At 42.9% G+C, this 26,340-nt stretch overlaps 1 protein-coding gene across 12 annotated transcripts in view; it reads right to left on the reverse strand.

The window, feature by feature from the left end:
* The window catches only part of rap1gapa (RAP1 GTPase activating protein a), a 475,427-nt gene that overhangs the window by 187,388 nt on the left and 261,699 nt on the right, over nt 1-26,340 (reverse strand). For all 12 annotated transcript variants that reach the window (XM_068016826.1, XM_068016824.1, XM_068016829.1 and 9 more), the window contains one exon: nt 5,832-5,925. In XM_068016826.1, coding sequence (XP_067872927.1) covers nt 5,832-5,925 — 94 coding nt within the window. The remainder of the gene's footprint in view (nt 1-5,831; nt 5,926-26,340) is intronic.

Below are 26,340 nucleotides of genomic sequence, written 5' to 3' on the forward strand. Positions count from 1 at the left end.
GTGGCCTACTCCTACTCCTAATTCGAATGTTTGTATGTTCGCTCAACTGTGATGCCTGACGGCACTCACTGGGCTAGATTTTCAGATTCAGCTGGGGCAGAGAATGGACAGCAGCAGACCAATGAAAAGGAAACGGGTCAGGGCATACAACAGGTTGCTAATCTGCCACCGCTGAGTGTGAAAACCTACCTTACTACCTAGATTCACACATGGAGAATGCTCATTTGGATCAGTTACTGGAGGGCTGGCAATGTCCTTGGGGCCAATGCATGGTTTAAGTCAGCATCTTCATGGAAGGAAGTGAGAATTTGAAACAAAACTTCCCACATTTTGGAAATTGCATCTATCTAGAAACATTTCCTTTCTATACTAGATTTGGAAACTTCTTTATCCTTTCTTGAAGGACTTAAACCGGTGCACAAAAAGCCAGGCGAGTATTCAGTGACCCAGTCTTGAATGAAGCTGATGCAAGTTCACTGTTACAATCCTCAGCGATTTTACTATGAAATTCAAAGAGAATTTACAGAATCACTTTTCCTGAAACTTTTCCCTTAGCTGTACAAGTGGTCTTCTACTCCTAATTCCTCTCAACCTTTCACAGCTACATTAGTTCAGAGTTATTCCGGTTAAAGAAAAGTGCATGCTGTGCTTATTTCAGTGCCACATATTGTATTACAGTTAAATGCCACAAAATTGCACTCTGCAACATTCATAATATATTTGCACAAAACCATTGTTTCCTACTTTAATGAAAGTTCTCATTTAATATAAACAGCTTACACCCCGGAAAGTCCTCATCAGAGAACTCCTCTTTGCTGACGATGCTGCTTTAACATCTCACACTGAAGAATGCCTGCAGAGTCTCATCGACAGGTTTGCGTCTGCCTGCAATGAATTTGGCCTAACCATCAGCCTCAAGAAAACGAACATCATGGGGCAGGATGTCAGAAATGCTCCATCCATCAATATTGGCGACCACGCTCTGGAAGTGGTTCAAGAGTTCACCTACCTAGGCTCAACTATCACCAGTAACCTGTCTCTAGATGCAGAAATCAACAAGCGCATGGGTAAGGCTTCCACTGCTATGTCCAGACTGGCCAAGAGAGTGTGGGAAAATGGCGCACTGACACGGAACACAAAAGTCCGAGTGTATCAGGCCTGTGTCCTCAGTACCTTGCTCTACGGCAGCGAGGCCTGGACAACGTATGCCAGCCAAGAGCGACGTCTCAATTCATTCCATCTTCGCTGCCTTCGGAGAATACTTGGCATCAGGTGGCAGGACTATATCTCCAACACAGAAGTCCTTGAAGCGGCCAACACCCCCAGCTTATACACACTACTGAGTCAGCGGCGCTTGAGATGGCTTGGCCATGTGAGCCGCATGGAAGATGGCAGGATCCCCAAAGACACATTGTACAGCGAGCTCGCCACTGGTATCAGACCCACCGGCCGTCCATGTCTCCGTTATAAAGACGTCTGCAAACGCGACATGAAATCGTGTGACATTGATCACAAGTCGTGGGAGTCAGTTGCCAGCATTCGCCAGAGCTGGCGGGCAGCCATAAAGACAGGGCTAAATTGTGGCGAGTCGAAGAGACTTAGTAGTTGGCAGGAAAAAAGACAGAGGCGCAAGGGGAGAGCCAACTGTGCAACAGCCCCAACAAACAAATTTCTCTGCAGCACCTGTGGAAGAGCCTGTCACTCCAGAATTGGCCTTTATAGCCACTCCAGGCACTGCTTCACAAACCACTGACCACCTCCAGGCGCGTATCCATTGTCTCTCGAGATAAGGAGGCCCAAAAGAAAAAAAAAAGAACACCCCCATTAAAATAGCAGAAAGGGGGAATTTCACAAGAGGGTATTAATGTATTTGTTCCTTGTGCTTAGTAAGATTTCACAGTAAAATCTCTTCATAACACATTATTACAAACCTCTCCAGTAGAACTGCACCTCCAGTTCTCATTAAGGCACCAATATAGCCAGAAAAGCAACTTAAACTCTAAACTATTAACAAGAATTGCATTTTCAGGTGGTTTATAATATTGAAATGTGACTATTAAATTATACTTGGTGACCATGACAATTTTCCTGGGACAAAATGGGACAATTTTGTACTTTAAATGATTTTACATAGAAAGGTTAATTACATTAAAAAAAATAAATCTCTGGTTGAAATCTGTTGTTTCTGATGTAATTCTAAACAAAACAATGGAGTGATTATACAGTCAGACTGGTGAAATGAGATGTCAATCCTGCATTAATTATCCTCATTTGTATTAAGGCCTCTTTTAAGAAATGACTCAAGTCAAATGCTGTTGATGGCTACACGTGGCTGTTTGATTAACTCGTTATGGAATAGACAAATCTGATTATTGAACCATTAAAGTGAGATTAAAGTATGATATTTGCAGGAAGATGTTGATACCTGGACATTCACACCCACCTCATATGGTGGGTTGAAACTTGAAAGGATTCCCTTTACGCAAATCACAACTCTAGTTACTCAACTTTAGTCCTGTCTAATGATCTGAATTTCTTTGGATTGGAGATTGAATTTCAGGGAAGCATGGCCAATAGAACATAGAACAGTACAGCACAGTACAGGCCCTTCGGCCCACAATGTTGTGCCGAACCTTTAACCTACTCTAAGATCAAACTAACTACCTACCCTTCATTCTACTATCATCCATGTACCTATCCAAGAGTCGCTTAAATGTCCCTAATGTATCTGCTTCTACTTCCACCGCTGGCAGTGCATTCCACGCACCCACCACTCTCTGTGTAAAGAACCTACCTCTGACATCTCCCAGAAACCTTCCTCCAATCACCTTAAAATTATGCCCCCTGGTGATAGCCCTTTCCACCCTGGGAAAAAGTCTCTGACTATCCACTCTATCTATGCCTCTCATCATCTTGTACCCCTCTATCAAGTCACCTCTCATCCTTCTTTGCTCCAATGAGAAAAGCCCTAGCTCCCTCAATCTTTCTTCGTAGGACATGCCCTCCAGTCCAGGCAGCATCCTAGTAAATCTCCTCTGCACCCTCTCTAAAGTTTTAAGTTAATTGATTGCTTCTGGGATTGGTTACCTGTGTTGGTGGACTTTTTCAGGAGTGCTTGGAAGGGCTCTCAGGAGATATTGTGCTAGGGCCACTCAGCTCCTGACCTCATTACAGCTTTGGTCCAAACATGGACAAAAGAGCTGAACGCAAGAGGTGAGGTGAGAGTGATTGCCTTGGATGTCAAGGCAGCATTTGCCTAAGTGTGGCATCCAGGAGCCCTAGTGAAAGTGAAGTCAATGGGAATCAGGGTGAAAACTCTTCACTGGTTAGCGTCATACCTAACACAAAGGAAGATGCACCGGGCTTTTTTCACCAGATTCTAAACACAAGTTAATTTTTAACAATCCCTGACTCTTCCATTATCAATGAATCAGTCTCTGAAAACATGAAACTTCTAAAAGTGAAGTTCTAAGTTTCCAGGCGTGCCTCTCTAAAAGTTTGATTTGCATCAGTTGCAATTATGCTGCAGCCAACACAAAGATAATTGCTATGAGATTGTCTCTTGGGTTACTGTGTACTGAGATCTGATGTCACCCCCATCAGTTCATTGCCTCTCAGTCCTGAATATAAAAGCTGTCGGTATGAAGGAAGCCACATCATGAAAGATAAGTTCTTACAAGAGAAAACAAATTCTAGCATTCTGCTGTGCCCTCTTCAAATTTTAAATTTAATTGAGAAGAACTGAACAGCTTCTTTCAATCATTAAATACCTCAGAGTAGAATTTCTGAATTTGCCAATGATACCAAACTTGGACGGGTGGCAAACAGTGAGGTTGATACGAACTGTCTGCAATAGGCTAGCAGAATGGGCGGACAGGTGGCAGATGGAATTTAATACAGACAAGTGTGAGATGATGCATTTTGGCAGAAGGGATAGGGTGGAGCAATATATTCTTAATGGCACAGTTCTGAAGAGTGTACAGGAACAGAGGGACCTGGGGGTGTATGTGCATCAATCTTTGACGGTGGCAGGACATATTGAGAGGGTGGTTAGCGAAGCATATGGGATCTTGGGCTTCATAAATCGAGGCATAGAGTACAAAAGCAGGGAAGTTAGGCTGAATCTTTATAAAGCTCTGGTTAGGTTCAATTATAATGTCCAGTTCTGGTCACCACACTTTAGGAAGGATGTGAGGGTCCTTGAGAGGGTGCAGAGGAGATTTACCAGAATGGTTCCAGGGATGGGAGATTTTTGTTACAAGGTTAGGTTGGAAAAGCTGGGGTTGTTCTCCCTGGAGCAAAGGAGATTGAAGGAAGATTTGATAAAGGTATACAAGATTATGACAGGCTGAGATAAGATGGACAAGGAAAAACTGATGGTACAAGGACTAGGAGAAACAGGTTGATAGTTCTGGGCAAGAGATGCAGCGGGGGGATGTGAGGAAGAACTTTTTTTTTTACACAGCAAATGGTAATGACCTGGAACTCGTTGCCGATGAGGGTGGTGGAAGTGCAGACAATCAATGATTTCAAAAGGAAATTGAATGGGCACTGAAGGAAATAAAATTGCAGGGCCACAGGGATCAAGCAGGGAAGTGGGACTGACTGGATGCAATGGGCTGAATGGACTCCTTCTGTGCCAAAAATAACTGACACTTCAGGCACTGGGCAGCACTTTATAAATGTATTTGTGATATATATAGAAATACATGAAAACAAACTGCTCAAGCCAACTTGTCCATATTGGTCTTTATCCTCCACACAAACAATCGTCCTATTCTCATGTGCTGCCCTTTTATCCTATCTATTTATTCCCCTTTCCTCAAACATCTATCAAACCTATTCTTAAATGTTGACATAGTCTCTGCTTCAGCCACTAACTCTGGTCATATGTTCCATAGCTTTGTGCAAACAACTTGTGCAAAACAGATTCTTCTGTTATCTCCTAAATCTCTTAAATTTAATCGCATGTGGGTGTATCTATTATATATTTCTACTATACATGCCCTCAACCTAAACTCCATAGCCTCTCAAACTAGTTTCGTTCTATTTTATATACCCCATCCCTTCATCATTTTAAACACCACCTTCAAATCACCCTGTAATCTCCTCAGTCCTCATGAAAACACATCCAATTTGTCTTCATATTTGTATTTCCTGATACCAGATGGCATCCCAGTGAATCTGTGATGTCCTCTCCATGTGGCTTAACATCCCTCCTTTAGTTTGGAACCCAAAAATCAGCACGTACTAGTTGAACTGTGATCTTACTAAGGTTTTATATAGATTCACCACTACATCTTGGCCATGAAGCACACTATTTCATTAGCCTTTGAAAGTTTGAACATGGATGTTGCGAACACAGATCCCCACTCACCCTGTTGTGTAAACAGTTATAAACAGTTACTGGAACTGCTGATGGGGTTATAATGTTACATTAACCTTACAGCACTGCCATCAGTAACAGCTCTGCCTTTGGCTGCAGTGCTACAAGGTAAACGTGTCACTTCTGGTTTTGGAGGCACCAGGACTCAAATGAAGATATCATTCTTCATGGTGTCTCTGGAGGCAGCAGTGCCAAAGCAACAAGATAAACAGCAATTGTCATCATGAGCTATGATGTACTTCTGGCTCTGAGTGGGCTGAGTGTTTCTCTGGTAGATGACCTGCACAGACTCCCTGCAGCCATTGGACATGGTACAGCAGCCAGAAATGAAAGTTACAAATGAGACTTTCACATGAATGTTGCTTGCTGTTGGTGCAATGCAAATGAGGCAGTTTTGTATAACATTCACAATGCACACGTAACAAAAGATGTCGATGTCTCTTACCTTGAGATACGACTGTGCAGAGTACGAAGACTGTGGTTCTGGACTTGGTGGTTCTAATGAATTGGAGATGTTGTGATCTCCTCCATCATGCTTCCTATTATGAAGAAAATGAATTATTGGCTTGGTGCCACAGATTGTCACCCTTTTTCTTTCATGTTAACTCCTTCCTCTGTTTTCCCAACAGTATGAATTTACATGGGTACAATGCTACAACCGCCAGTCAACCTTCAGTACCCAATGGCCATTCTTCAGGTGAGCCCAGTAAGTCAGCAGTCTAACCATAGTGACCATATGAGCATCATGGCCGGGTCCAACCCTCTCCTGACCCAACATGGCCACAAGGTTAGTCGATAGCTCTCACAAGTGACAGAGGCAGCACCATACAGAACCTGGGGCTTCGAGCAGATCCAGTGATAAATTTCATGTTCTGGACATTATTGATGTAATGGGGGCACATGAGGCAAACTGTGCTCCCAGTAGATTTTCTTTCCTTCTTCCAAGAGTGCTGAGACCAATTATAGCATCTATTCTACCGACGTGGCTATGATTATCTAATTTGGCAGACCCCAGGGACTGAATTGGGGTCCAACTGGCTCTATACATCTCAACACCCCTCCAGGCAATGAGACTATCAGGGAGTCTGGCTTCATGAAACTGTATTCAAATATTTACAACATTGCCAAGTCCCATCATACTTTAATAATAATTTTACCTAAAGCAATAACGATTTTTCTTTGATTTTATCCTCACTGTTTATTTTTCCCCATTCAACTGAATTTTGTCCATTAGTAAAACTATCCTAATGGCACTCCAGGGTTTCAATGTAATCAGCTAGGGGAGGTTAACCGACAGCTGAATGATTTAATACAGAGGCACGGCAGTAAACCTTAGTTGTTTCAAGCTCAAATGCAGAATTCTAGACTTTAAAGCAGTAGCATCGGGTTCCTTATCATTAAAAATTATTACACAATGCATTAAAACACCGCAACCTGGTTTGCATTTTCCAAAATACATAAAACATTGCAACAATGAGATTAAAATTGGAATGAAGAATTGCCTTCTCCGTTATAAAGGCTGCTGATTCTAGGATTGATATGGTAAATTTTACTTCCACTTTAGTACAGATTTCATCACCTACAAAAAGCTCAAATCCCCATGATTTACTGTATTGAGGCCACAATTCATAGTAAAAGAGCACAGCAGAAAGACTGTCTTGTGACTATTTACTGATAACCCATTTGGGGTTCTTGTTACCGCACAGAAATGCTGCCATGGTGTAAAAGATTTATTCTACCTTTTAATAGCTGTGATAATCCCATATACTTTCAGCCTCAGCTGCCGCGAATGGCCATTACCATAAAACATCTAGCCAAATATCTCAGTGGGATCCTTGGAGTATTTACAGATCAAAGAAAAATATATCAGAATTATACATTGCTTAGGCAAAACAAAAATATCTGCAAAAGGTTCACCTGTACACTGAGATCTTTAACCAAAACCTTACTGCAGGTGAAAGGCAAAACAATGATTTAACTTCACTTACTTAGTTAAAGTAGAGAAAAAAATTAACACTTGGCACTTGCTGAGGAGTGGGGTTGTATCACTGCAGAGGTTCAAACCAGCCTTTCGAATGAGCAGCACAATGTTGCCCCTCAGTCACAGCTTAAACTCCTGTTAAAATGATCAGCACACACTACCGGTGATGAGAGAGAAAGCCATCCACTCCTTATGCACACACACAGTTTCCCCAGAAATGGACATTGCCCAGCAAAGCACGCACCATTGGAGCCTTTGCTTTGCATTCATTATGCGTGGCTTAATTAAGCAGACCTCGCCAGAAGGAATGTTGCCATGGCAACGTGTTTTTGGGATTCAGCATCAGACCCAGGCATTTGGTGCCAGTTGTGGGGTGGAGGTGGGGGGGCAGAGGGGAAAAGTGGGGGTGGGTGGTGGCAGTAGGGGAGACAAACAGAAAATGGTACTGGCAGGTTCAGATTCCTCGCAGCTTCTTCTGTTGTACTGATCCTGGAAGCTGCAGCTATGCAAGAGAACAGTAATTACAACCTCACCAAGAGTATGGCTGAAGCCAGCAGATGTAGGTGCTAATCTGGAGTAGAATCAGGTTTCATTAATATTACATGGGTACTTCTCCAGCGGACATTGCCTGGACTTTCACTCGCAATAGGAGCATTTCACATGGACAGCAAGTTCACGGCTAACTTCGGAGTTGGAGCTTTCAGGTAAAAACAAATAATGGTGATCACAAATGTTTACGAGTGTATCTATTTTTTGTATGGGATGACTGAATAAGCAAAGGGGCATTTCTCTCCATTTTACACTCAGGATTGATATCAGGGAGCTGGATCCTGACTCAAAAAACACATTTCATTTGTGACCATCAACAGTCACAAGAAAATGAATGACTTTCCAAACTTTCCCAAGTTTTAGGATGGCAAAACACAGATTAAATGAGGGCAGCACTGCAGCAGTTACATAATAAATCATAAAACAAATTATACGTGATTTAACAAAAACAAAACTGATTGAACTTTATTTTAAAGAAATATTAATTGCTGTAATTAATCAATGTTTGATACAAATTGAAGAAGCAATGTCAACAAGCAGTTTCTCTTTATAGCATCTAATTTTCTCCATTTCTGCCAAAAATCATTCACAGAAGCATATAATTATAAAAAACAAGTAATTCTGGAACAGGGTGAATTAGCATTAAAAACACAGTGCCAACAAAAGCAACAGGGATAAAATGAATGAATGAATCAGAGAACCTTCATCTACATGGGTTAAAACCAGGTTTGCATGGATCTCGAAACTTATGTACAATGTTTTAACACAGATCCCATGTGTTCGACACTTTTTTCCTCAGAGACTTAAAGTAACATTGCAAAGGGTATGTCTTGTTTCTGCCTCACAGGAAAAACACCAGTACAAGCACTAGCAGGACCACCCACCCAAAGACACTGTGAAAGCACTGAAATGAAGTGTTAAGATGTTTTAGGCAGCAGTCACATCTGGTGACCAATTCTTCGCCCACACCTAATTACTGCAATAAACCCAAGCTGGACAACATCCCCCTCAGTCTGTCACTCTTGCTACATATTCACATTGTAATCAATACAGCCCCAGATTTCAGTATAGAATCTAACAATTTGAATTTCTAAATACATTAACAAGTAACTCTGGTATTTAACAGAAAGAATTAAGAATTTGCATTATAGCACCTTTCAAGATTTCATGACATCTCCAAGTGCTTCACAGCCAATTACATAAGTTTGATGTGCAGCCGTTCATGCAATATTGAGAAATGCAGCAGCAAATTTGCGCACAGCAAGCTCCCACAAACAGCAATGAGACAAATGTTTGTTTTAGAGATGGTGTTTGAGGGATATATACTGGCAGACACAATTGCTCTTCTTCAAATCATGCCATGGGATCCTTTACATCCATCTGAGAGGGCAGACTTAACCATAGTTTCACATCAAATCCAAAAGATGGCACCCCCAACAGTGCAGCACTTACTGCACTGAAGTGACAGCCTAGATTATGTGGCCAAGTGCCTGGAGTGGAGTTTGAACCCCTTATATTCTGACTTAGATACCAAAGTGCCATCACCAAGCTAAGGGTGACCCACGCGTCCCAAAGTCAAGTGAACCGATAATGATTGTTAACATTAGGATCTTATCTGTTCTAAAATTTGCTAATCATTAGAGACAATCCTAATATTTACTTCATGCTGTCAATTTATTTACATAAATAAGAGTGAAAATTCACAAAAAGCATCAGAACATGGTAGAATATGTGCCACAAGGCATTGTAATAAAATCACAATCCAAAAGAGAAGGATTTATGTAAATCATTTAGTTGCTGAAAATAATGTTATGTTGTTTTATACACTCTTGGCAATCTTTTAAAGAGATAAAACATATAAACTTTTGTCACTTTTCATTTGCGAATTTTCACAGCTGACTTGAAATGGATTTTCTGTCACAGCCTGTTTTACTTGCTGGTCATCACAATGTTAGACTGTTATTATTGTTTTTTTTTGAAGAGGGAGGGATGTAGAAGAGAGATTGGAGAACATAAGAAATGTTCTATTTAAAGGCAACCAGCATCAGTATCAGGCACTCCCGTGTGACATACAGAATATGCTCCCTCTATGCTGTAGTACAAGAAAAGGAGGGCATCCATTCTTACATCAATTTGACACTGCCATTTCCCATCATGACAATACATTGAATTTATATAGCACCTTGAGAGTAAAACATCACAAACTGCTTCATGGGAGCATTATCAGACAAAATGTGACATTGAGCCACGTAGAGAGATATTAGGACAGGTGAGCAAAGCAGGTTTTAAGACGCATCTTAAAAGAATAAGATAGAGGTGGAGAAGTTTAGGGAGGGAATTCCAGAGCTTAGGGCCCAGGCAGCTGAAGGCATGGCTGCCAATGGTGGAGTGATTAAAATCAGGGATGCTCAAGAAGCCAGAATTAAATGTGCACAGATATTTCAGAGGGTTGTAGGGATGGAGGAGATAACAGAGTTAGGGAGGGGCAAGGCCAGGGAGGGAACCGAAAACAAGGATGAGAATTTTAAAATGCTAGTTTAGTGCCAATTTGCAGACCATCCTGTACAACGAACTGCTACCCAGTAGGAACTGCCCAAACACAGTACTGTTTGGTTATTTACAGGCACCAAAGAGAAAAGGTTTTCATCTCATTAGTTCGGGAAGTATCCAAACCCAGATTGAAAGAGTAATGTTGTAAATCCACTAACTCCCAGACCCCGAGTGCAAAGCCCAGTCCCCATGTTGCAGCTGCAAAGTTCAGACCTTACTTTGAAAGAATTTCCATTTCCCCTTTGAAATCTGTTTCAGCCCTATTAGTCATCGCCTACCACTTCCTGCTCGGACCACTCTGGACAATTGGAGTATGTTGCTTTTACAGTTCCATTCCTGCTGAATATTCAAGAGTAGCCTTTAGATTTTTGCCCCTCCCTCTTTGACTCTACTGGCCTCTTGCCCCTGATCACTGCTGAGATTGCAGGCCGCAATAACCAGCTCCAGTCTTCCGGCAAGTTGCTTTGCACCCAGGCATGAAAAAGCATCCTGTAGCAGCCTTCGATTGGTTCTCTCACCACCAGGAAGCCAATATGCAGTGATTCTCGGGAGTTCACAGACCCAAAGCCCTGCTCCTCACAAGCTGTGTTCAGAATTTTCACCAAATCTGGAGTCAGGATTGATATTTTATTCTATTAATATAGCGGCCAGAGGCATGAGCTGCCCTCAAATAACTATTCTTAAATGTTATGTGCAAGAGGCATTACTAGACAAGCAAATCCAGTTCTCATCTAGACACATGTGGAATTTACAGCAGGGCTCACATGATAGGAGGACTAAGCTTGTGTGCTGAAGCTAATTCTGACACCGTACTGCTGCCTGAACTATGATCAGCTACTTCAGCATGGAACCAGTAGAAAGCAAAGTTTAAGGCAAAGAAAGAGGCCACTTGGCCCATCGCGTCTGTGCCAGCCAGAAAACGATCCACCTATTCTAAATCCCACCTTCCAGCATTTGGTCCGAAGCCCTGCAGATTACAGCACTTGAGGTGCATATCCAGACTCCTTTTGAATGAGTTGAGGGTTTCTGCCTCAACTACCCTTTCAGGCAGGGAGTTCCAGACCCCCACCACCATCTGGGTGAAAAAACATTTCCTCAGTCCCCTCTAATTTTTCTACCAATCACTTTAAATCTATGCCTCCTCGTCACTGACCTCTCTGCTAAGGTGAATAGACCCTTCACCTCCAGTCTATCCAGGCATCTCAAAATTTTGTACATTTCAAACAAATCTTCCCTCAACCTTCTCTATTCCAAGGAGAACAACCCCAGCCTATCCAATCTTTCCTCATAGCTGCATTTTTCCAATCCTGGCAACATCCTCGTAAATCTCCTCTGTACCCTCTCTAGTGCAATTACATCCTTTCTGTAATGAGGTGACCAGAACTGCACACAGTACTCGAGCTGTGGTCTAACCAATGAGTTATACAGTTCCAGCATAACCTCCCTGCTCTTATATTCTATACCTCGGCTAATAAAGGAAAGGATTCAATATGCCTTCTTAACCACCTTATCAACCTGTCCTGCTACCTCAGGGATCTGAGGACATTGACCCCGAGGTCCCTCACTTCCTCTACACCTCTCAGTATTTTACCATTAATCGTGCATTCCTTTGCCTTGTTTGACCTCCCCAAATGCATCACCTCACACTTCTCTGGGTTGAATTCCATTTGCCACTTTTCTGCCCATCTGACCAAACCATCAATATCTTCCTGCAGCCTACAGCTATCCTCCTCGCTATCTACCACATGGCCAATCTTTGGGTCATCTGCAAACTTCTTGATCATGGCCCCTACATTTAAGTCCAAATTGTTATTATATACCACAAAACACAGGGGTGCCAGTACTGAGCCCTGCGGAATGCCACTGGAAACAGCTCTCCAGTCGCAAAAACACCCATCAACAATAACCCTTTGCTTCCTGCCAATGAGCCAATTTTGTATCCACCTTGCTGCATTTCCCTGCATTCCATGGGATTTTATTTTTTTAACCAGTCTGCCATGTGGGACCTTGCCAAAAGCCTTGCTAAAATCCATGTAGACCACATCAATTGCACTACCCTCATCTATCTTCCTTGATACTTCTTCAAAAAATTCAATCAAAAGTTGGTCAAACAAGATCTTCCCTTAACAAATCCATGCTGACTATCCTTGATTAATCTGTGCCTTTCTAAGTGACAGTTTATCCTGTCTCTCAGAATAGATTCCAATAATTTGCCCACTATTGAGGTCAGACTGACTGGCCTGTAATTATTCGGTCTATCCTTCGCTCCCTTTTTAAACAGAGGTACAACGTTAGCAGTTCTCCAATCCTCCGGCACCACATCCAGTGAGGACTGGAAAATGATGGTCAGACCTTACAGTAGTTAGATACTAAGACACTGGGGAAGTCCTTTTGCTTGTTAACATTATATAATTGGAAGGAATGTAGGGAAGAAAAAGATTCGCAATAACATGGCTGTATTTTAAACAATGCTGTGCACATTTAATTTGAATGCAGCATTGATTAGATTGCAAGTTGTCGTCTGTCTCTAGATTTGAGGATGATGTCTACTCAGCGTTGCAAGTTTTTGCCATGGGTCTTCATTTGACTGAACAGGCTGATTCTTGACCCATAGATCTTTGGGCACGTGGGACATGAGATACTGGAATCCAGAGTGCAGGATTTACTTCCTTTTCTTTCCTTCTCTGCCACCGCTCTGCCTCATTAAGGCGTTTGGACTCAAAGCATGATGCAGCCCGATGGACAAGTTGTTGCCATTTTGATCGATTGGTAACACGCTTCGCCCAGTCATCAATATCAAAGCTGCTGTGCTTCAAAGAGAGCTTCAGAATGTCTTTGAAGCATTTTCTTTATCCTCCCCAGGAACGCTGGCCATTTGAGAGTTGAGAAAACAGGACCTGGCGGGGTAGGTGGTTTTTGACCAAATGAACACAGTGCCCAATCCATCAAAGTTGGTTTTGCAGGAATTTTGCCTGAATGCTTGTGGAGCTAGCTTCAAGAAGGACATTTGCATTTGTTTGATGGTCCTCCCATTGAATCCGCAGGACGTGACAGAGAAATTCCATCAGCAATGGGGAGGCAGTGGCGTAGTAGTAATGTCACTGGACTAGTGATCCAGAGGCCCAGGCTAGTGCTCTGGGGACATGAGCTTGAATCCCACCACGGTAGAATTTTTTTTTAAAAAGCTAGTTTAATGGTGACCATGAAACCATTGTCAAGTGTCATAAAAACCCATCTGGTTCACTAATGTCCTTTAGTGATGGAAATCTGCCGTCCTTACCTGGTCTGGCCTGCATGTGACTCCAAACCCACAGCAATGTGGTTGACTCTTAAATGCCCTCTGAAATGGCCTAGCAAGCCACTCAGTTCAAGGGCAATTAGAGATGGGCAATAAATGCTGGCCTAACCAGCGATGGCCACATCCCACAAATGAAATTTTTAAAAATGCCTCCAATGCTCTATGTGTCGCTGATACACAGTCCCGGTCTCACTGCAGTACAGGGGTGTGGCGACGACAACTGCTCGTATACTAAATGACTTTCAGAGGTCTTTGTTGTCAAACACTCGCTGCTGTAATTTGTAGAAGGCTGAGCTGACACAGCTGATCATGTTGGATCTCCTCCTCAATGGTGGCCTTTTGAGCGAGGAGGCTGGCAAGGTATGGGAAGTGCTCAATATTTTCCAAAGTGTCTCCTTCAACATATATGGGTGGTGGAATATTTGGGTGACTGGGTGTGGGTTGATATATGAGTTTTGTTTTGGCAACATTCAAGAACAGGTCGAGTTCCTTGTATGCAGAATTGAAGAGATCGAGAGTGGCTTGCAAATCTGGTGCAGAGTGGGCAAAGACACTGCAGTCACCCGCAAACTGTAGGTCTTCTATGTCTATGGTGGTCAGTTTAGTTTTGGCACAGAGGTGACTGAGGTTAAAGAGTTATCCAATTAGACAGTATTTAATACTCACACCAGAGGGCAGCTGTAAACAGATTACTTTTCAAATACCTGAGAAATTAAGCTGTGGGATGGTCAAATTCCATGTACCAATATTTTACCTTTACTGACAAAAGCTCAATGAGCTGAAATATTAACTCGGTTTCTTTCTCCACAGATGTTGCCAGATCTATGGAATATTTGTAGCATTTTCTGCATTTGCTTTGACTGATTGAGCATCACCGGTAAGTTGATCCATTTGTTATCTGAACATATGGTTGGCCAACATCCATTTCTAAATCAAGGAACTGATCACCAATTACAATGTCACAGCAATAACTAATCCATATAATAAGCTGGAGATGATGTTAGCAGAATATTTAGCTCAGAAGCTAAATTTACTCAATACAAAACCATTTCTTTGATAATCATAGAAAATCATAGAACAGTTGCAACACAGAAGGAGGCCATTCAGCCAGATGAGTCCGTGCTGGCTCTCTGCAAGAGCAATTTAGATAGTCCTACTCCACTGCCCTTTCCCAGAGGCCTGCAGGTTCATTTTTTTCCCTTCAGGTGCTTATCCAAATCCCTTTTGAAAGTCACAATTGAATCTGCCTCCACTAGGAGGCCCAACCATCTTCAGCTGCTTCATCAATGATCTTCCTTCAATCATAAGGTCAGAAGTGGGGATGTTCGCTGATGATTGCACAATGTTCAGCACCATTCGCAACTCCTCAGATACTGAAGCAGTTCGTGTAGAAATGCAGCAAGGCCTGGACAATATCCAGGCTTGGGCTGATAAGTGGCAAGTAACATTCATGCCACACAAGTGCCAGGCAATGACTATCTCCAACAAGGGAGAATCTAACTATCTCCCCTTGGCATTCAATGGCATTATGATTGCTGAATCCCCCACTATCAACATCCTAGGGGCTACCATTGACCAGAAACTGAACTGGAGTAGCCATATAAATACAGTGGCTACAAGAGTAGGTCAGAGGCTAGGAATCCTGCGGCGAGTAACTCACCTCCTGACTCCCCAAAATTTGTCCACCATCTACAAGGCACAAGTCAGGAGTGTGATGGAATACTCTCCACTTTCCTGGATGGGTGCAGCTCCAACAACACTCAAGTATCTCGACACCATCCAGGACAAAGCAGCCCGCTTGATTGGCACACCATCCACAAACATTCACTCCCTCCACCACCGATGCACAGTGACAGCAGTGTGTACCATCTACAAGATGCACTGCAGCAACGCACCAAGGCTCCTTAGACAGCACCTTCCAAACCTGCGACCTCTAGCAACTAGAAGGACAAAGGCAGCAAATGCATGGGAACACCATCACCTGCAAGTTCCCCTCCAAGCCACACACCATCCTGAGTTGGAACTATATTGCCGTTCCTTCACTGTGGCTGTGTCAAAATCCTGGAACTCCCTTCCTAACAGCACTGTGGGTGTACCTACCCCACATGGACTGCAGCGGTTTAAGAAGACAGCTCACCACCACCTTCTCAAGGGATTTAGGGATGGGCAATAAATGCTGGCCTGGCCAGCGACACCCACATCCCATGAATGAATAAAAAGAAAATCCTCTCAGACAGTGCATTCCAGATCCTAACCACTCGCTGCACAAAAAAAGTTTTCTTACGTCACCTTTGGTTCTTTTGTCAATCCCCTTAAAGCTGTGTCATCTGGTTTGTGACCCCTTCGCCAAAGGGAACAGTTCCTCTCCATCTACTCTGGCTAGACCCATCATGATTTTGATAAATCAGTGAAATTTCATCAGTGCTTATTACAGTATAATTTACAATCATCTTCACTTCATCTAGAACTATTAAGGAATTATTCTATAGTTAAAATTAATTACCAGCGTAATTATGGTACAAAGCAATAATTGGCCAGGTGGCCTGCAGGATTCATCACCTGTCCCATGTTGTTCAGCGATCGCAAATCAGCATTCGCTGTCATTACCCTGCGAAACTGACAATAACAGTTGGCACCCCCACATGAACAGTTAAATGTGGACATCTGAAATTGCTGGCAGTGATTCCCTGCTCCTCCACAGAGTGTGCTGTTTAAATTTCCTGCAGACAGTAATCTTTAGAAACCACTGAACTGATGAGAAATTGCCCTTTTACACTGTAATATTGCTGTTAAAATAACGCAAAAGGTTACACCTTGTTAACGAGGTATGACTGGGTTTTTAATGGCTTAAGTCATAATTACTGATGAACAACCTGTCTAGCCTGAAAAACTAATTTTATATTTATGATGGAAAAATTTGACACTTCACAATAAAATTCCATAGTTTAACACTTTTTAAAAAAAGGTTTTTTAATATTTCAACTTCTAATGTTTATGCCCCAATCTTTATTTTACTTTCTGCAAAAATGTATTTAAAAAAAGGATAAGCAGTGCTTTGTACTTCCTGTTTTGCTGTCTATGAGAATACTTCAATGTAATTAGCTGCTTACCCTGCTTGATGACTGGTCACTAGAAACTTGGAGATTGCCTTGACTTGGCGCAAGGTTTAAACTCACATTGTGAAAGGGGAAATCCACACCACAGAGATCACTTAGTCTTTGTGGGCAGCTTTCTTCGAGGTCAGTGGTGAGCACCATCTCTTTGCCACTGATCACAAAATCCAAGCCCTTATTCACAGGCCCCCAAGCCAAACATCATGCAAAACACATTGTATCCGATGTTTAACAAAAGCAAAATACTGTGGATGCTGCAGGTAGGAAATAATGCTGCCTGACCTGTTAAGTGTCTCCATTATTTTCAGGTTTGTACCAAATGTATGTACTATCTCACCGATTTCTTGCAAAACAGTGCAATAATAATTCTTGTTTGACCTAAGCAACTTCAGCTGCAACAGGTCCTTGTACTTTGTTGAAATCAATATTAGACCCAATTTATTGCTCATATATTCCGAACCAATGAAGGTTATCTGCTAAGTGCATTGTATCCAACTGCAAATTGAACTTTCTACTGATGAGAGTCTAAACAACAGTCCCTGGGAAATAGGGAGTCTGAAGCACTCAATGTATCTTTCTCTGCAATGCTTTATTTTTCATTCGTTCATGGAATTTTGGGCATCGCAGGATAGGCCAGCATTTATTGCCCATCCCTAATTGCCCTTGAGAAGGTGGTGGTGAGCTGCCTTCTTGAACCACTGCAGTCCATGTGGGGTAGGCATACCCACAATGCTGTTAGGAAGGTAGTTCCAGGATTTTGACCCAGTGAAGGAATGGTGATATAGTTCCAAGTCAGGATAGGGTGTGTGGCTTGGAGGGGAAGAGCATTAAGAACGAGAATGACATCAAAGTGCATCAATTAAAAAAAAAATTAGTGTAACTTATTAAGGACTTTCGATTGTAGTGGGTAGAACAAGGCCCCTAATGTAATTAATATTTTTTAATTAAGGGAGTAACTAATTAACCTAAGGGCAAGTCATGACAGGAGAGCTCAGCCCTGTGATATGCTCCTCCTGCACTTTGTGGGAAATAAGGGATGCTTCCGGTGTCCCTGGTGACCATGTGTGTAAGAAGTGTATCCAGCTGGAGCTACTGGCTACCCGCATTATGGAGCTGGAACTACGGGTGGATTCACTGTGGAGCATCCGCGATGCTGAGGAAGTCGTGGATAGCACGTTTAGTGAGGTGGTCACACCGCAGGTAATGGCTGCACAGGCAGAAAAGAGATGGGTGAGCACCAGGCGGAGTAGTAGGCGCAGGCAGGTAGTCCAGCAGTTCCCTGTGGCCATCCCCCTCTCAAACTGATATACCGCTTTGGATACTGTTGAGGGGGGATGACCTCCCAGGGGAAAGCAGCAACAGCCAAGTCTGTGGCACTATGGAGAGCTCTGCTGCACAGCAGGAGAGGAAAAGGGTTGGAAGAGCTATAGTGATAGGGAATTCTGTCGTAAGGGGTTCAGATAGGCGCTTCTGTGGCCACAAACAGGACTCCAGGATGGTATGTTGCCTCCTTGGTGCTAGGGTCAAGGTTGTCTTGGAGTGGCTGCAGGACATTCTGAAGGGGGAGGGTGAGCAGCCAGAGGTCGTGCTACACATTGGTACCAACGACATAGGTAGAAAGAGGGATGAGGTCTTGTAACAAGAATTTAGGAAGCTAGGTAGTAGATTAAAAAGCAGGACCTCAAAAGGTTGTAATCACTGGATTACTCCCTGTGCCATGTGCTAGCGTGTATAGGAATAGGAGGATAGAGCAGATGAATGCGTGGCTGAGGAGATGGTGCAGGAGGGAGGGCTTTAGTTTCCTGGATCACTGCATCTGTTTCTGGCAAAGGTGGGACCTGCACAAGTTGGACAGGTTGCACTTGAACTGGAACGGGACCAACATCCTTGCTGGGAGGTTTGCTGGTGCTGTTGGGGGGTTGGTTTAAACTAATTTCACTTGGGGATGGGATACAGAGTGGAGTTACAGTAGGGGGTGAGACACAGTCAAATATAGAAGAGAAACTGAGTCAGTCTGGAAGGCAGAGCAAATATAGACCTGTTAAGGCACAAGTGAAAAATGCAAGGCTGAATTGAATATACTTTAATGCAAGGAGTCTTACTAATAAGGCAGATGAATTGAGGGCGTTGATTAGCACATGGGATTATGATATTATTGCTATCACAGAGACATGGCTGAGGGAGGGGCAGGACTGGCAACTCAATATTCCAGGGTATAGAATCTTCAGGTGTGATAGGGGAGGGGATAAAAGAGGAGGTGGTATTGCACTGTTGATCAAAGAGTCAATTACTGAAGTAAGGAGGGATGATATCTGAGAAGGTACCTCACATGAGGTCATATGGTTAGAACTTAAGAACAAAAGGGGGGCAATCACTTGGCTGGGAGTGTACTACAGGCCTCCAAACAGTCAGGGAGAGATAGAGGAGCAAATATGTAGGCAAATCTCAGAGAGGTGTAAAAATAATAGGGTGGTAATAGTAGGGGATTTCAACTTACCTAATATCAACTGGGATAGTCTTAGTGCAAAAGGCTTAAAGGGGGAGGAATTCTAAAATGTATACAGGAGAGCTTTTTAAGCCAATATGTAGAAAGTCCTACAAGAAAAAGGGCAGTACTGGATCTAATCCTAGGGAATGAAGCTGGATAAGTGGTAGAAGTGTCAGTGGGGGATCATTTCGGGGATAGTGACCATAACTCTAAGATTTAAGGTAGTTATGGAAAAGGACAAAGACGGGCCAGAAATAAAAGGTACTGAATTGGGGAAAGGCCGATTTCAATTTGATATAACAGGATCTGGCCAAAGTGGACTGGGAGCAGCTACTTGTCGGAAAGTCTGCATCAGGCCAATGGGAGTCAAAGAGGAAATAGTGAGGGTTCAGAGCCAACATGTACCCGTTAAGGTGAAGGGTAGGACCATCAAGTGCAGGGAACCCTGGATGTCAAGGGATATAGAGTATTGGATCAGGGGAAAAAAAAGGAGGCTTATGGCAGATTCGGAGCACCGAAAACAGCGGAGACATTACAGCAGTATAAAAAGTGTAGGGGGGTACATAAAGTAATTAGGAGAGCGAAGAGGGGACATGAAAAAACAGGTAACAAGAGCTGATCTGGGGATAGTAGGTGATAATTATAATATATGTTGGTTTGGTATGCTTCCACCTTATTTAATCGAGCTGGAGAGATTCTTACTCTGTAGTAATTAAATATTAATCTTTATTGCATTATAACTAAATGCACTCCACACTAGTTTGTGTGACTCCTCCAAAGACACACTGCATCCATTCTCAAATCGCTATCACATGTGATCACTTGCATCATCATTGGAAGAGGTATTCTTTACACACTCTCAAGATTAACCCTTTCAGACCCTTATGATACCATCATCAGGACTGGCTGCCTTCAAAGTCATTTCCCTGACCCCTTAACATTTGTCTCCTATTTAAGAAACAGGGACAAATATTGTGCTTAATAAAAAAAACTGAAGTGTACTGTTCATTTAGTTTAGAACATTTTGATGAGCTAGAGTTGTAGCCAAAATGGCATTCACCGTACATTAATCACCTCACAGCTTCTCCCAGACTGACAAGTCTGGAACTCAGCCATAGACGTCTGGTGCTGCTACAAGGACTGTTTGGTTTCTTATTGCCAGCTGAGGATACGTTCACAAAAAAGTGAAAGCAAATCAGTTTTCCCCATCGCTTCAGGTATCTCAAGCAGTTCATTTCATGCACTACAAGACCCACCATTACTTTCAACCAATTTGGCAAATGAGAGGATCAAGAGTTGAAGTGCAAGTGCCCACTTACCTGGTTCACTTTCCTGACTCACTTGCTTTTATATTCTCACTGCTTAATGTCTTCTCTGCCATTTGCTTTATCCACATTACAGTGACATCTGCTCCTGATTGTTATAATGGTTACTGCCAACACCATCAGAAAGGATAATGATGTTTGACTAAAGATATATTTTTTTTAAACTTATTCCCTCTTCTCATCTTGTTCTTTTACACAGTTACTGATCTGATCATAGAGTAAACAGAGCTGTCTGGAGCTGCAGGATGCACAGTGCCAATGCATTAATGTTAAATCAACTCCTCACTTCATATCCAAACTAATCATTACAGCACATCATCATTTATTATAAAAACAACCATCACCATTTTCAAACACTAAGTGCATGTGATACACTGATTTTGTTGTTATTCTAAGATTTTGTTGCGATCACAAATATCCTTGTATAAGACATTGATGACTGAGATTTCCACCTGAGTTTGCATGGTCTCAGTCCAGCCCTCCTAGCTTTGGGTTCAGAGTACACTACAACCCATAGTTTAATAGTGATTGGTAATTGGTGGGGGACGTCGGAGGCAGGTATTGGGGTAGGTGGTGGGATAAGTGGGACACCTGGGCAACCCATAGTGGCATTTGTATCTGTCTTGGCAAAGCTTTTATTTGCATCCTGTCCATGAGGAGTGTGGGAGGGATGCTGGAGGATTTGTCTTTGGGATGAGATGTTAAGCCTAGGATCCATCTGCTTTCTCAGGGGGGTGTAAGTGATCACAAGCATATTTTTCTAATTAGAAAACTTCAGTGAAAGATCAGTCTGCATAGTACAGGAACAACACCAAGGTTGCATAGAACAGGAAAGCAGTTAGGAGAAATCAAGTCATGTGACAGTGAAATTGAACTTAAAAGCCTGTGAATGGGCAAATAAAGCAAGCCTGATGGGGGTGAGGTGTTTGCACAGTTTTTAAGTTCTTGGTAAGGAACGAGTTAGAGTAGGAAGCAGTGAAAGAAAGCACAGAAAAGTTACAATACAGGAGGAAGCCATTTGGAGCATCACTTCCGTGCTGGTCAATGAAGAGCTACCCAGCCTATTCCTACCTTCCTGCACTAGGTCTGTAGCCATGCAGGTCACGGTTCTTCAAGTAGACATGCAGGTACTTTTTAAATGTGGTGAGAGTTCCTGCCTCTGCCACCCTTTCAGGCAGTGAGTTCCAGGTCCCTACCACCCACTGGGTGAAAAAATGTTTCCTCATCTTCCCTCTAACCCTTCTACCAATTACTTTAAGGCTATGCCCCTTATTTTTTTGATCCCTCTACTAAGGTAAATAGGTCATCCCTATTTACACTATCTGGGCCCCTCATATTTTTTACACCTCAATTAACTCATCCCTCAGCCTCCTCTGTTCCAAGAAAAACAGCCCCAACCTATCCAATCATACCCGATTGCTAAAATTTTCCAGTATGAGCAACATCCTCGTAAATCTCTTCTGCACCCTCTCCAGTGCTATCACATCTTTCCTGTAATGTGACCACAACTGTACACAGTATTCAGGCTGTGGTCTAAGTAGTGTTTTATACAGTTCTAGCACTACTCCCTGCTCTTATATTCCATGCCATGGCTAATAAAAGCATGCCATATGCCTTCTTAACCACCTTATCAACCTGTCCTGCTATCTTTAAGGATCTATGGACATAGACTCCAAGTTCCCTCTGTTCCTCCACACTACTCAGTATTCTCCCATTCATTGTATATTCCCCTGCCTTGTTGCACCTCACAAAATGCATTACCTCACAATTCTCCAGATAGAATTCCATTTTCCACTCTTCTGCCCAACTGACCAGACCATCTTCCTGCAGTCTAAAGCTTTCCTCCTCACTGTTCAACTGCACAGCCAATTTTTGTATCATCTGCAAACTTCTTTATTATGCCCCTTACATTTGAGTCTAAATCATTAATTTAAACTGCAAAAAGCAAGGGACCGAGTACTGAGCCCTGCAGAACCTCACTGGTAACAGCCTTCCAGTTGCAAAACCACCCATCAACCATTACCTTTTGCTTCCTGCCAATTTTGGATCCAATTTGCCACTCTCCCTTGGGTTCTAAGGGCTTATACTTTTTTTGACCAGTCTGCCATGTGGGACCTTGTCAAAAGCCTTGCTAAAATCCATGTAGAACACATCTACCGCACTGCCCTCATGAACCCTACTAGTCACCACCACAAAAAAATTCAATCAAATTAGTCAGACATGACCTTTCCTTAACAAATCCATGCTGACTTTCCTTGATTAATCTATGCCTTACTAAATGAAGGATTATACTGTCCCTCAGAATTGATTCCAATAATTTGCCCACAACCGAAGTTAAGCTAACTGGCTTATAAATAATCTGATTATCCCTTCCTCCCTTTTTAAACAATGATACAATGTTGGCAGTCCTCCAATCCTCTGGCATCACTCCTGGAGCCAGGAAGGATTGTAATATGATGGTCAGAACCTCCACAATTTCCTCCCTTGCTTCTTTTAACAACTTGTGATATATGTCATCTTGACCTGGCAATTTAGGATGTCAAACCATTTAATACTTCCTCTTACAATGTTTATCCCGTTGTGTATTTTACACTCTTCCTCAACTACAATGCCATCACCGGCCCCCTCTTTTAAAAAGATGGTCGCAAAGTATTCATTAAGCTTTTACCCACATCCTCCGCCTCCAGATGTACATTACCTCTTTCATCCCTAATCGGCCCAACACTTTCCTTAGTTATCCTGTTGCTCTTTATGTACTTATGTACTTTGGATTTTCCTTGATTTTACTTGCCAGTATTTTTTCAGGCCCTCACTTTGCTTTCCTAATTTCCCTTTTAATTTCACCCCTACACTTTCTGTGCACTTCCAGGCTTCCTGCAGTATTAAAAGCTCAGTGCCTGACATAAGGTTCCCTTTTTTTGCCTTATCTTACCCTCTATGCACTTTGTCATCCAGGGGACTCTGGATTTGGCTGTCCCTCCCACCCTTCTTCTTTGTGGAAAGATGGTTACACTGAATCCCTTCTTGAATGCCCCCCATTGCTCTGACATCGATTTACCTCCAAGTAGCTGTTGCCAGTCAACTTTTGCTCAATTGCTTCTCAGCTTAGTAAAATTGGTCTTCCCCCAATTTAGAACCTTTACTCCTATTTTATCTTAGTACTTTTCCATAGTTATGCTAAATCTAACTGAATTATGATCACTACCACAAAACTGCTCTCCCACTGATACTCCTTCCACCTGGCCAGCTTCATTCTCTAAAACTAAATCCAGAACTGTCCCCTCCCCTCTCTTGTTGGGCTTGTCACATACTGGCTAAAACAGTTTTCCTGAAGGCAATTTAGGAATTCTATGCTCTCTGTACTGTTTACGCTGTCTGTAGCCCAGTTAATATTAGGGTAACTGAAGTTTCCTAATAATACTGCCTTATTGTTTTTGCGTGTCAGAAATTTGCCTACAAATTTGCTCTTCTATCTCCCTCTGTTTGGAGGTCTATAGTACACTCCTAACAGTGTGATTGTCCTTTTTTTTGTTCCTTAGTTCAACCCATATACCCTCATTTGATGATCTTTCTAGCATATCATCCCTTCTCAAGACTGTATTTGTTTCTTAACTCAATATCGCGAACCCCCCCCCCCCCAACTCCTTTTCATTCCCCTCACCATCTCGTCTGAAAACCCTGTAACCAGTAATGTTAAATTGCCATTTCTGCCCATCTCCAAGTCATGTTTCAGTAGTAGCTAAAAACAAAATCATAGTTCCACATGTCATTCTGTGCCCTGAGCTCATCTGCCTTATTCACTATGTGGCCAGAATTTTATGTGGTGACAGTGGCCATGCCGTCCAGCTAATAAGTCAGTGGTTAGCCCACCTCTGCCGGGCCTGGAAGTCATGCAGCAACTATGCATGGTCTGGGCCCTTAATTGGCCTCGGCCGGGACTTCCGCCCCTCTGAGGCAGGAAGTCCCGCCTCCAAGAGCTGCCAGCCAGTCAAAGGACTGGCAGCTCTTCTGTCCCAGCAGTGCCACCAGGAGCGGTGGCCACTGCTGGGACTGCACCCCGCGAGAGGAGCAGCATGGACGATGCCCTCGGAACAGGTAAGTGGGGATTGGGCCTTGCCGGGGACAATCTGTTGGGCCCCAGCGAGGTGAGTGGGGGTCGATCAAGAGGACGGGCGAAGGTGTTCTAGTAGCAGGATTGGCTCATGCTGCTGAGGTATTACTGGGTGAGCTCAAGTGCTGAGGTGCCCACTACCCACGGTGGCAGGAGGAGGCCTTCAAGTGGCAATTAATTGGCTACTTAAGGGCTTCAACTGGCCTGGGCGGGTGGGCCGTTTGTCACCTCCCCCACTGCTGGTAAAATAGCAGCAGGGGCGGGTAGGTGATAGGAATGGCACCCCCAACCTACCTCCCACTTGATTTTACACCCACCCCCACCCCACCTCCCAGGCAACTCCCGGGGGTTGGAGGTGGTGTAAAATTCCAGCTTACTTCCTGCATTTAGGTATATACCATTAAAAGCAACCAGATTGATTTTAATGCAGTAAGCACGAAGGGCAAAGGACCACACCAATTGGCAAACATGCTCATATTATGATCAGCTGTCAACAGTATTAGAGAATTGCAAAGCAAAAAGGAGACTCTCTCATCTCACTTAAAGTATCAATTAACCAGCAGGTGATATTAAGAATCAGCAATTTGAAAAGGAAGCAGGTTTTAGATTCTCAGCAAAGACAAGCACATGTGACAGGTATCTGCCTGCCTCTGCTGTTTATAAACCCCTTTAGAATTGGATTAAAGAGATGATATGCATGCTACTATCTGTTTACAAACTGAATCATTCAGCATTAAGGAAGGTGTTTGGTGCAGATTTCAATGAAGAAAATATCAAACTTTGTTGTCTGAAGTTTTGAAACCTAATGTTTGGAAATGGATTCCCTTTATCTCAAAGGTTATAGCAAGGATAATAGTAACCCCAAAAACTCAACTTGTTCATATGTTCTTTATATGTTTCAACACTCTATAACGAATGTATCTCTTCCTCCAACACATTTTCTATAAAAAAAGCATAACATAAATTGAATAGTTTATTCTTTAATAATCTGAGGCAGGGTTCACCTATGCTTGGTGTACCAATCATTAACATGCCAATTAGAAATCAGTTTATGATTTTGATGCATATAGAACACAGAGGGAATCTTATCCTGGTATACGAATTTCATAATGTAACTCTGAGCCATGTGGCCAGGAGGGTCCCAGGCTCCATCAATCTGTGAATTAGTTACACTATGGTGGGGGCTAGGGCGGAGAGCAGTGCAAATTAGCCATGGCTCTCACCCAATCTCTTCTCAGAACGGACATGTGTGTGGGTGTTGGGCGAGAACAGGATCAGGCTTGGGTGTAATTACTCCCCGTCAACACTTACTGTCAAGGCTCACAGAGAATTGGCAATCGGGTAGGGTAATAGAGGGTAACTGTTACTATGGACCTGTGCCCCAGCATGAATCAGTGCTTCAGAAGAGGAGGGGGATAAATGGAGAAGAATCATCATCATTCTCTCAAAAACTGCAGCTCCCCGCACCTCAGGACACACCTGCTGCATTACTGTAAAAATAATCTAATTTAAAAAAAACTACCAGTAAATCAGTTCAGC

This window comes from Heterodontus francisci, chromosome 37 (assembly GCF_036365525.1).
Source record: "Heterodontus francisci isolate sHetFra1 chromosome 37, sHetFra1.hap1, whole genome shotgun sequence".
NCBI lineage: Eukaryota > Metazoa > Chordata > Chondrichthyes > Heterodontiformes > Heterodontidae > Heterodontus > Heterodontus francisci.